This window comes from Pristis pectinata, chromosome 10, assembly GCF_009764475.1.
Source record: "Pristis pectinata isolate sPriPec2 chromosome 10, sPriPec2.1.pri, whole genome shotgun sequence".
Taxonomy (NCBI): domain Eukaryota; kingdom Metazoa; phylum Chordata; class Chondrichthyes; order Rhinopristiformes; family Pristidae; genus Pristis; species Pristis pectinata.
This window is the reverse complement of record NC_067414.1, coordinates 51,194,812-51,207,669: the sequence shown is the minus strand read 5'-3', so window position 1 is coordinate 51,207,669 and position 12,858 is coordinate 51,194,812. Positions and strand designations below refer to the sequence as shown.

The 12,858-nt window shown below is 39.7% G+C and overlaps 2 protein-coding genes across 3 annotated transcripts in view; one reads left to right on the top strand and one right to left on the bottom strand.

The window, feature by feature from the left end:
* Positions 1-12,858, bottom strand: part of LOC127574762 (small leucine-rich protein 1-like) — a 112,691-nt gene that overhangs the window by 66,816 nt on the left and 33,017 nt on the right. The window lies entirely within an intron of this gene.
* The window catches only part of epb41l2 (erythrocyte membrane protein band 4.1 like 2), a 116,754-nt gene that overhangs the window by 87,190 nt on the left and 16,706 nt on the right, over positions 1-12,858 (top strand). For both annotated transcript variants that reach the window (XM_052024054.1, XM_052024053.1), the window contains exons 15-17: positions 221-871; positions 4,236-4,271; positions 5,341-5,487. In XM_052024054.1, coding sequence (XP_051880014.1) covers positions 221-871; positions 4,236-4,271; positions 5,341-5,487 — 834 coding nt within the window. The remainder of the gene's footprint in view (positions 1-220; positions 872-4,235; positions 4,272-5,340; positions 5,488-12,858) is intronic.

Here is a 12,858-nt window from a genome sequence, read left to right as displayed (position 1 = left end):
AGTAGGTCCACGGGAGGAGAGATGAGTAATTATTGTGCAAATTGTCTTGCTTGTTTTTCCCGTGTTGTTTACCCTACTCATCTTGTAAAGGCTATTCTTGTTGGCCTCCATTCGTTGAAATGTGAGACACTTCCTGTATGACTTTGACTAATATTTCTCTTTTTTTGTTTCCTTTGCCCTCTTCCTTCTGGAACATGTGTGCACTTTGAGTTTAATTTAGTTTCACAACATTTGTCCACCATCTCCTACATATTCTACCTATTCCCTCTCTCCTAATCTCTTTCCTATTCCTGAAACAGATTTTCTCTCTGACATTTCAGAAGATAGTGCATTTTCAGCTGGTGAATTAGACCAAGAATGTAGTTCTGAGTCTATTTCTTCCACTAACAGATTATGCACAGCACTTCCAAAGAATGATCTAGGGCTAATCACTCATTATCCTGCTCCTGTATTTACCATTCCCTCTCAGTGTTCTAATCCTGCAGTACAGGATCAGAAGGAAACTGAAATTGAATCCAGTTCTGTAAGAAAGACATTGGGTTTTGCATTTCTAAATCTATACAAGTGTCTTCCTCCCAAATTTCCTTCATTGCTTGATGAGGATGGGTACATAAGCTTTCCTAGCCTTCCTGACAACTATGTTGCTTTGGTTCCACCAAGCTTTCAAAAGTACATTCCCATTACATCTCCATCACTTATTCCTTCCATCATCCTTATCTTTGTGCTGCTTCTGTCTGCATCCCAGTCTGTCCCTTTTTCACTTGCCCTTTGCCTTCCACTTGCTTTGTCTCTCTGTTACCTGGAGCCTAAGGCGACTACATTATATGCTCCTTATGACAATGACCTGAGTGAGAGAGCAGAGGAAGAGGAGGTGTGTAATTTTGCCACTTAATGTGTGGCATTTAACCAGTCTTTTTTGATGTATGATATTAAAAAGATACTTAAAAAAAAAAGTTCTCCTTTGGTGCAGGAAGTTATGACCATTTTAAATAAGTGTTAAATCTTGTACTTTGGGGTCTGAAATTTCAACCTATTTCTCTTATTCCATTGACTACAAATTTCCCTTCTAATATTGTAGTTCCTGAATGTACTCTGAATCCAGTAAACCAGGGAGTGGGCAACTTTCACACCTGATGTGGAAACTATTTGATCTGTAAACATTTTTCAGGTGTTTTATTAAGCTTACACTTGAATGGATGTTTATCACTTGTTGAAATTTGTTGTTTTTGCCTTTTCATAAAAAAGGAGCATTACTGCAAAATTTATTCCAGTTATTTGCACTTTGTAGAACTGAAGTAACAGTTATGAGGCTGGTGGTACTGTTTCAGCAACCAGAGTTAATTTTTTATTTGTCAACTTCCATTTCCATCTGCTCCCCCTGTTATCCACTTGACTGGACAGTTTTGAATAGTTCATTTGGAATACTGGAGAACACTAGGTTGACAACAATGGGATTTTTGGGTACAATCTATTTCTAATGTACAGTATGAATTAAGTCTAGACGTTTCGAATGTATTTCTATGTCAAGCAGTCACTTCCAAATAATTGCCTTCAAAATAAAATCCCTCGTGCCCTCAAATTTTAACATTAGTGTTAGTTTGCTGTTGATGTACAGATATTTCTGTAAATTCTAACTTTTTATTAGGACATGATAAGTGAGAGGAGGCTCTTCAAGACTGCTGCACCATTCAATAAGAACATGGCTGATTCAATTTTAGCTTGGACACTAATTCCCCATCTGCTCTCCATACCCGATGACTCCATTGTAGTTCACATCTGTCAACCTCTGCTTTGAATATATTCAGTGACTCTGCCTCCACAGTTCTCTGGGCTGGAGAATTCTAAATACTCACAATCCTCTCAGAGAAGAAATTCCTCCTCGAGTCCTCAAGGAGGTGGACTCTCATTCTGAAATTATGTTGCAGCTCTGAGAGCTCCAGCTAATTTGTCAAACGTGATTTCCCTTTCATGAAACCATGTTACCTTATGATTTTATGTATGCCCTACAATTAACACCTCAAGAATGGATTCTAGTGATTTCCCAATGATGGATGTTAGGCTAACTGGCTTGTAGTTACCTGCTTTGTCTGCTTCCAAGTGTTTTGACACACACACACAGACTTTTCTAATCCTCTGGAACTTGTCCAGAATCTAGGGAATTTTGGAAGGTTACAATCATCTCATTTCTATTTCTGTGACCAGTTCCTTAAAGACCTTTGGATGGAGGCCATCAGGTCCACTCTTTGCCCTCGTTCGTTTGCCTTGTATTTATTTCAAGCTCCTCCTTCCATCGAGCCCTTTGGTTATCTATTATCATTGAGATATTTTTAGTGTCTTCTATTTTCAGGACTAATCCAAAATTATCATTTAGAATCTTTGCCATTTCTCTAATATATGATCTTTAACAGATGAGACCATTACAACTGTGCATGAGATAAAAGTTTAAAGAAACTTTTGCTATTTTTATTTAATCATTGGGCATAGGGTCATGGAGTTAATCAGCACAGAAACAGGCCCTTCGGCCCAACTGGTCCGTGCCAACCAAGATGCCCCAGCCAAGCTAGTCCCATTTGCCAGTGTTTGGCCATAACCTTCTAAACCTTTCCAGTCCATGTACCTGTCCAACTGTCTTTTAAAAGCTGTTATTGTACCTGCCTCAACCACTTCCTCTGACAGCTCATTCCATACAGATACTACCCTTTGTATACAAAAAGTTGACCCTCAGTTGCTATTAAATCTTTCCCTTCTTTCACCTTAAGCCTATGCCCTCTAGTTCTTGATTCCCAAACCCTGGGAAACAGTTTGTTTCCCAGGGTTTGGGAATCAATGCCCCTCATGACTTTATACACCTCTATAAGACCACCTCTCAGTCTCCTATGCAGTAAAGAATAAAGTCCTAGCCTGCCCAACATCCTCTAAGTTTTTCCTACACTCTTTCCAATTTAATAACACATTTTCTATAGCAGGACAACCAAAACTGCACGCACTACTCGTCTCACCATGACCTCCCAACTTTTATACTCAATGCCCTGACTTTGAAATCCAGTGTGCCAGAAGCCACCTTCACCACCCTGTCTACCTGTGACTCTGCTTTCAGTGAGCCATGTACTTTGTACTCCAAGGTCCCTCCATTCTACAACACTCCCCAGGGTCCTGCCGTTCACTGTGAAAGTGCTATCTGGATTTAACTTTCCAAAATGCAACATCTCGCACTTATCCGAATTAAACTCCATCTGCCATTCCTTGGCCCACTTACTCAGCTGAACATGATCCCCCTGTAATTTTTGATGACCTTCATTGTCCACTAAAACACGTATTTTAGTGTCATCTGCAAACTTACAAACCATGCCTTGTACATTTTTATCCAAATTGTTGATATAGATGACAAACAACAATGGGTCCACGCTGACCACCGAGGCAATAGCACAAGTCACAGGCCTCCAGTCCGAGAAACAACCTTTCACTGTCACCCTCTGCTTTGTACCACCAAGCCAGTTGTGTATCCAGTTAGCCAGCTTTCCCTAGATTCCATGCAATCTAACCTTCCAGAGCAGCCAACCATGTGGAACCTTATCAAAGGCTTCACTGAAGTCCATATAAACCATATCTGCCGCCCTGCCCTCATTAACTTTCTTGATCACATCATCAAAATAAAAACAATTCAAGTTCATAGGACATGATCTCCCATACACCAAGCCATACTGACTACCCCTAATCAACCTCTGTCTTTCCGGATGTACGTACATCTTATCCCTCAGAATCTTCTGCAGTAACTTACCTACCACAGATGTTGGAGTTGCCTATAGTTCCCAGGTTTTTCCTTGCTTCCCTTCTTAAATAAAGGCACAATATTCACTACCCTCCAGTCTACGGGCACCTCACTCGTGGCTAATGAAATTGCAAATATCTCAGTCAGGGCTCCAGCAATTTCTTCTATAACCTCCTGCAGTGTTCTTGGATATATGTGGTCAGGCCCTGGAGATTTGTCTAACTTCATACCTTTTAATACTTCCAGCACCACCTCTACTGTAATACAGACTATCCTCAAGACCATTACCTTGAAATAAATGCAAGTTAATCCATGTTATGGAAGTTAGTGAAAGGTAGAAAAGTATTACAATTAGAGGCAGATGAAATAGGCAAAATGTGTATAAGATTGTTACTGTTTGCATGTAATTGTCACTTTTTAGCTAAGGAATAATATTTTCTTTTTATGACTTGCTGAACGCATACAGACAGAACAGGATGAAACAGCACTACAACTACTAAAGGTTGAAGCCACTTAATACGTTCTTTCATTCCTTTTCCCATTTTAGTTATTGGCTTTGAATGTTTTAGAGATGCGTGTGGGATGTAGTGGTGTAGATTTTGATTCTAAGATGTTTTTCTAATTCTCACTTTTGGTGCGTGCATGTACATTTAATTTTACTTATTTTTATGTTGGATTTTTTCTTTCAATTTCACAGAATAAGTCATTGAGCATAGAAGGAGGAAATATTTATATCAGACATAGCAATTTAATGTTGGAGGTTGGTATAAAATAGAAGTATTTAGACAACTGATGCATTGCACTGGATGACCTTTCACTAGCAGGCTGTCACTGTGAATTTTGCATGCAGTGCATGGGAATGGAAATGCGTGCTACACCTCCCAAAGGCACATTTCTTGAATTCTGTGCTGTGCTGGACTAGTTTAGAATTTAGCATGCAGTAAAGACTAAGTTGAATGTTAGGTAGAACCAAAAGCATTACATGGTTATATTTGGATGAATGAGCACATTTACTAACCAGGAATACTGTCCCAGAGTAAAACAAACTAATTGACTGTTCTTGCATAATCTGGTAAAATCTTGCAGTTTTACCTGATAATATGTATAATATCTACTAAATCAGCCACTCCAGGTTTCCAAGCTAAATGTGCAATTTCATACACCTTGTCTCACTGAATATTTCATTTTTGTTTAATGGTTATTTGCATTGAGTTTAAGAGAAAAAAAAGGAAACAAGATTTCTAAAATTTATAGCAAGTATAAAAAGTCTGCTTCATAGTCAAACATTCTAAAACTACATAGATCTGAAATAGTTTATTTCTAATTGTTCAGAGCCTCCAGTCTAATTATTGAAGTCTGGTGTCAGTAAGCACCTGCTGTTTGCGGTGTTGCTGCGAGGTAAATATTCCAACCTCTTTAATTACTATCCCTAAAAAATCTAGCATGCTCTTTCAATTAAGAACCCATTTTTCAGTGAGCCTTGGTGTTCCTGTGTGTTTCTCATTTGTTTGTACTAATTTAGTTTTGACCTATTGTGTCTCATTCTTATTGTGTACATGTGCGGAAATTAGGACCTTGATAAAACCCAGGAGGATCTATTGAAACATCAAGCTAGCATTAGTGAGCTAAAACGCAGTTTCATGGAATCCACACCTGAACCACGTCCAAATGAATGGGAAAATCGGTTGACTAAACCCTTATCACTGCAAACAGAAGGGGTATGTGTCAGAAGCAGAATTTCAGGATATAATGCAAGGCTTGATCCTTCATGAAGAATGTTCACATTTGTGTAGCTTGTAATTCTTCAACCGTAATAGAGTAAACTAAAATTATTTTCAATACTTGGTATCGGTATCAGTGCTTGAATGCATTAACAAAATGATAAAATTGCTTGCTTATCATGTCTCAATTATTCATCTTTTTCAATGTTTTTGTATTCCTGACAAGGTAGTTAAATTAATAGCACGATTAGAAATAAATGGGTATGATCTGACACCAATTATGGAGATGCAATTGTAAAGTGACAAAGGTTGGGAATTAATATTCCAGGGTACTAAAATTTTAGAAGGGAAAGACAAAATGATGAAGGTAGCCCTGAGTATTAAAGATGAGATAATTGTGATAGAGAAGAAGAATCTTAGCTCAGAAGATCAAGTGGAAGAATCAATTTAGAGGGATCTAAGAAACAGCAAGGAGCGGGAACCATTGGTGGGAATTTATCCCCTCCCCACACAAAGAAAATTGGCTATTGTAGGACAGAATATAAATCAGAAAATTAAAGATGCATGCAACAAGACTAATGTAATAATCATGGGGAACTTTCATCTATACAGATTGGGGAGACCAAATTAACAGTCATAGTATAGAGGATGAATTCATACAAGATGGCTTTCCAGATCAGTGTGTTAAAGAACCAACTTGTGAAAAGGCTATTTTAAATCCAACACTGTGCAATGAGGAAGTGTTAATTGATAATCTTGTAAAGGATCTTGAGGGAAGAGTGATCAAAATATGATTAAGATATATTAAGATTGGAAGTGATTTTAGTCAGAAATCGGGGTCTTGGATCTAAGCAAAGCAAGCTATGAAGTTTTGGGTATAAATTGGCTTTGGTAGATTGAAAAGCTATATTAAAGGGATGACAAATTCGTATCGCTTTTATAAGGTGCAAAAATCTAACTGGAAAATTGGTCAAACTGTGCCTGACAAAATGAAGATAGAAGATCATGTTAGATCAAAGCAAAATGCTTGTAATGGTGCCTAAAGAGCAGGAAGCCTGAGGACTGGGGGGAGTCAAAATTCTGAAATGGGCAGTACCAGGGCAATGATGGGATGGTAGGAAGAATATAGGAGAAATCTGGAAAACACCATAACAGGCTGCTTGGGGGGGGGGGGGGGGGGGGGGGGGGGGCGGGGGGGGGGGGGGGGGGGGGGGGGGGGGGGGGGGGGGGGGGGGGGGGGGGGGGGGGAGATCTATACATATATAAAGATTAGCAAAAGTTAATGTGGATTAACTGAAACTTGAGGTATTATGTTGGGGAAGAAGGAAATGTCACAGAAATTAAATGCACATTTTATTTACCTTCCTGGAAGGAGACTGAAAGAGCTTTGCTGGAAATAGTGGAGAACAACAGATCTATATAAAACAAGGAGCTGAAAGAAATTAGCAATAATTATAATATTGAAGAAATTCATGAAACCAAAAGTGGACAAATTGCCAGACCTGATAACCTACATTCAAGGTTATGAAAGAGGTAGCTTTGGAGATAATGGAAGGACTTGTCGTCATCTTCGAAAATTCTATAGATTCTTGAACTGTTTCAACAGATTGGAAAGTAGCAATTCTAACCCCACAGTTTAAGAAAGGAAGGCGAGAAGAAATGGGGAAAAACACCACTTCACATAGCAACAGAAATGGGGAACACGCTAGGAACTATTATTAAGTGTTAGCAGGACATTTAGAAAATAATAGCGTGATTGAGCAGAGTCAAAGTAAATTTATGAAAGGAAAATGTTTGACAAATATGTTAGATTTTCCAAAGTTGTCACTTGCATAATAAAAAAGGAACCATGTACTTGATGCATTTTGACTTTCAGAAAGCCTTTGAGACCCCACAGAAGAGGATATTTAACACAATTGGATTGGGGAGAATATTCTCCCATGGATCGAGAATTGGTTAATGTACAGTAAACAGAATAGGAATAAATTGGATCATTTTCAGGTTGTACGGCTGTTACTAGTGAGATATTGCATGGATTGATGCTGTGGTCACAGCAGTTCACATCGATATCAATGGTTTGAATGAGGAGACTAAGTGTGATATATCCAAGTTTGCTCTCGATTCAAAGCTGGTGCCAATGTGAGGAGTGTGGAAAGAAGTTTCACGGGGGTAATGACAGGTCAAGTGAATGGGCAAAGATTTGTGAAATAGAATATAATGTGGAAAATGTGAGGTCATCCACTTTGGGGGTGGGGGAGAAATAGAAAGGTGGATTATTTAAATTATGAGAGACAGATGTTCATGTTCAGAATGACCTGAGTGTCTTTGATCAACAATCACTGAAATTTAACAGGTACAGTAAGCAGTTAGGAAGGCAACCGGTATGTTGGTCTTTTCTGCAAGAAGATTTGAAAGCCTGAGTAGAGACATCTTGCTCAAATATTAGGGTTTTGATGAGACTGCATTGGGAACATTGGGTCTGTTTTCCCTACCTGAGGAAGGATATAATTTTGATAGAGGAGATGCAGCAAATGTTTACTACATTCATTCAGGGGATGGCAGATTTGCCATATGAACAAAAATTAAGCAGACTTTTCCTACACTCTCAAGTTGGGAGAATGACAGGTGATCTCATTGAAACCTACCAAATTCTCACGGGTCTTGACAATAATATTCCCCTGGCTGTGGTGTAACGAGTTGCAGTCTCAAATTAAGAGATTGGCTATTCAGGGTAGATTAAAAGATATGTATTCACCCAAATGGTGGTGAATCTTTGAAATTCTCTACCCGAGAGGCCTATAGAGGCTCAGTTGCTGAGTATATTCAAGACAGCAATTGATGGGTTTTTGTATGTTAAGGAAATTGAGGGATAGTGTTGATAGAGGAAAATGATGATGAGGTAAAAGATTGGTCATGATCATATTGAATAATGGGAGGGGTGAATGGCCTACTCTTGTTTGCAATTAGGTTTTGATGTTTAGTTCAAAAGATCACAAAATTTTAAACCAAAGCAAGTGGGTCCCAAATTCATATAACATTTAAGTATAGATATTCAAAGCTGCTTAAGAATCTTCAACTGCACTCGTCCAACTTACAAAATCCCCAAAACCCAGGTTGAAAACCTGTTTCAGTTGATTGGCCAAGTTTGATGGATTCATCAGGTTGTACCTAGTTTCTCATTTATGTCAATCCAGTATTAATTGTCTAACAAGAAATAAATAGACATCAGGCTTCCATGCTGCTGCCAAAATCATTAAGTTGCAAGAACGGTTCATTTCTGGCTTTAAGGTAAATTGTTTTGCTTAAATGCACTGATTCATGGGGGTCAAAAAGCCCGCAGGCAGGTTCAACAAGAAGTTAAGAAGGTAAACAGCATTTTGTCCTTCATTGCAAGGGGGTTGGAATTTAAAAATAGGGAGGTTTTGTTGTAATGGTACAGGATGTTGGGGAAGCCTCACCTGGAATGTAGTTTCCTTGTCAGTCAGAAGAATGAGAGGTGACCTTGTTCAAACGTACAAGATCCTAAGGGGGTTTGACAGGGTAGATGTTGGGATGTTTTCACTATTGGGAGAGTCTTGAACAAAGGGACATAACTGAAAACAGACCTATTTCGTATTTGTCAAAAGCCATTAGCTCATGCATTTGCCAAGTCAGCATACAGTTTCAAGGGACTCTTATACCTACATTTTCCCATTTCTGGATCAGTCCCACTGACCACAAATGTTTCCTTTTTCCATGCTGGCATTGTCAGTCAATAAAGCCTTATGGTTTCTGATTGACATTGCTGCTGTAAAATTAGGGAATGAAGTTCCATTGCATCTGGGTTGCAATTTTCCAAATTCATTTAATATACAGCAGATACAGCCAGCAAGACGGTATTCCATTAATGCGAGTAGAATTTCGATTTGTTGCCCCAGAGGTTGAAAAGTATTCAGCTAACGTTGCAAAAGTTAGGGCCAGCGAGCAAGTCCTGTAAAAGTTCAGTTAGTGGGAATTAGCTGCATCTTCCTATTCTTTCTGGTTCTTTAAATTCTTTTACCTTTTTAATTGATCTGAATTTCTTCCAATTCTGTGGCCTTATCCAGAAAGAAGATCACCAATGTGGCTTCCCTTCCTGTACCTATGCCACTGTTGGTATTTGCCAGCTATTTATCCTTGGACCCTTCTATTTCTCGTCTGCATGCAACCCTTCAGGAATGCTAACTTGAAAATACTGTGGATTTCAACGCGTTCACTACTTGAGTGCTCACTTACTAGTTTTTGACCTCTTCAATTGTCAGACTTGTTCAGTGTCATCTTTAAGTTGGGCATAAATTTCCTCCTCATATTAGGAAGACCAAAGCTATCATCCTCTCACAAATAAAAACAAACTACTGAGGCAGGGTCCCAACCCAAAATGTCAACTATCCCTTTGCCTCCACAGATGCTGCTCAACCCACTGAGTTCCTTCAGCTTACTTTTTTTTGCTCCAGAATCCAGCACCTGCAGTCTCTGTGTCTCCATCCTTGTTCCACAATTTCTGCTCCTTGGCTGCCCACTTCATCCACCCTGAAAACTGAAACTGCACCCAGTCAGTTTACATCCTTGTAATTTTTACCTTGAAATTACGTTTGGATCACAAAATTTGAGCCATGACTAAGACTTGTTTCCATCTTCATAATTTCACCTGATTGCACCCTTCGGTTCATCTGCTCTCTGAAACTTCATCCTGAACTTTATTACCTCCAAACGTGGCTATTTTGGCACATTGGTGGCCAGCCGCTCTTGTTCTACTTTTCTAAGAATTTGAAATGGGGCTTGTGAACAGTTAGAGAATGGAGATATTTAGAAAATAATTACGTTAGTTCTTTGAATTGAGCAGTTGAACAATAAAATACCAATATTTTTTTAACTTTTATCTTCTAATGATGCAATTTTTCATTATCTTCCTGTGTTCAAAACTCTCCATTAGCTTACTTCAGCCTACCTCTATAACCCTGTATACTCTGGATTCCTCCTGTTCCTGCCACTTATGCATCCCTGAATTCTTTTACTCCACCACTGGTGATTCAATGACATATCAAGTACTCCTCTTACCTTGACTTCTGACTTGCACACAAAAACCATTATTTTTAAAGGGATGCTGTAAATTGACTGATACTATGATACTATTCTCCAGAAGGTTGTAGATGGTGTCTCACTCAGTTCCTACCCCAGTCTAAATACTCTGACCCTCTCACCTCATGGCAGAATCTAATCAAGTTAGCTACGCAATGTCACAGGAGTAGCTTCAGCAAAAGAGGAATTCTTAGAGTTCAGTTTAAAATCCAGTTGGCTTCATAAGGCATTCTGGGAATATGGTCAACTTGCAGAAAGCAATTTTATAGCCTATTCAGCCTCGTGCTTCCAGCAGTTGTTAGTGTCAGACTGGTGGCAAATTATGTGCCAAGGCTTTCAATTTTGTATGGAAGTACCCAGTTATAGTAGTTTTCTATTGAAATATATTGCATTTCTCGCTGCAAGTTTGGCTACAAAGCAAGGAGCATAAATGTTGTGAAATTGGTAAATTTTTGATAATTAGTTTGTCACATGTACTGAGGTATAGTGGAAAAACTTGCATACCGTTCATACAGATCAATTCATTACAACAGTGCAATCAGGTAGTACAAGGGAAAACAATAACAAAGTGCAGAACAAAGTGTTACAATTTCAGAGAGGGTGCAGATAGATAATAAGATGTAAGGTCATAATGAGGTAGATTGTAAGGTAAAGAGTCCATCTTATCAGTTCAATAGTCTTACAACAGCGGCATAGAAGTTGTCCTTGAGCCTGGTAGTACGTGCTTTCAGGCTGCCGTATCTTCTGCCCGGTGGGAGGGTGGCGAAGAGAGAATTCTAGGGTGGGTGAGGTCTTTGATTACGTTGGCTACTTTACCCAGTCAGCAAGAAGCATAGCCAGAGTCCTCGGAGGGGAGGCTTGTTTCCGTGATGTGCTGAGCTGTGTCCACACCTCTCTGCAGTTACTTGTGGTCTCGGGCAGAGCAGTTGCTATAGAACCTAGAATGGTACGGCACAGGAACAGGTCCTTCGACCCACAATTGGACTAGAACAAGCTTGGTGGTGATCACTCCTAGAAACTTAAAGCTCTCGACCTCAACACCATTGAGCATGTTCACCTCCCCCCTTCCTGAAGTCAATAACCAGCTCTTTTGTTTTGCTGACATTGAGGGGACAGTTGTTGTCATGACACCATGTCACTAGGCTCTCTACCTCCTTCCTGTACTCTGACTCATCGTTATTTGAGAGATGGCCCACTACTGTGATACCATCTGCAAACTTGTGGATAGAGTTGGAGCAGAATCTGGCTATGCAGTAATGAGTGCATAGGGAGTGGAGCAGAAGGCTAAGGACACAGCCTTGTGGGGCACCAGTGTTGAGGATAATTGTGCTGGAGGTGTTGCTGCTGATCCTTACTGATTTCGGTCTGTTGGTCAGGAAGTTAAGGATCCAGTTGCAAAGGGGTGTGTTGAGTCCCAGGTCCAGGAGTTTGGAGATGAGTTTGCTTAGAATTATAGTATTGAAGGTGGAGCTGTAGTCAATAAACAATGGTCTAATGTAGGTTTATTTACTGTCCAGATGAAATGCAAGATGCCTTGATTTGAGGGATAATCAGGCAGGTCCAAATTGCCAGATGCTGTTGTGACTGAATTTTAAAGCAGCATTGACAAGCTATGTAATACTGAAAGTTTCAGGCTGAACACTCCACCTTTAAGATTTAATTTAGTGCAGAATAAGGGTGGAAGGATGTTGGTTGTACGAGTGGCAGTGCAATGAAAGGAACCAGAGAACTGTACTGGCAGCCATTTGGGCAAACATCAGTGGTCTCAGAAAATTGGATGTTTTCTGAGACAGGTGCTCAGCCTGGAACCATGGTCATTACCTCAAGTCCTTGCTGCAGGACATCATCTATAGTGGGTTGGTGATGATGCAGGAACGTTTGCCATTTTGTGGTCTCGATTTCAATGCTTTGCCATTGTTACTGCTGTGATCTTTGCCTCTGCTCCAAGCTAAGCTCTGCCTCCCTCCCAGTAGGGAGAGGTAGTGCACTGCATTTCTTTGACTGCAAGGAGTCATGCTATGAGCTGTGAATCAAAGGAGCAAGGCTATAGCTATTGCACATCTACTAGGAGCTTTGCGTGGTCCCTTTTGGCAGGTCATGGTCCACTATGTGTGGTATCTGTTCCATCTGACCTCAGTGGTCTCTCTGGTTACAAATTCAAACAGCATTGAGTTTCTTGATTTAAGAACCTAACGTGGGTCATGAAGAAAACATTTTTTAAAAAATATTTAGTTCTGCTGTATTGAGGTTAACTTAAGAATAAGTGCATTA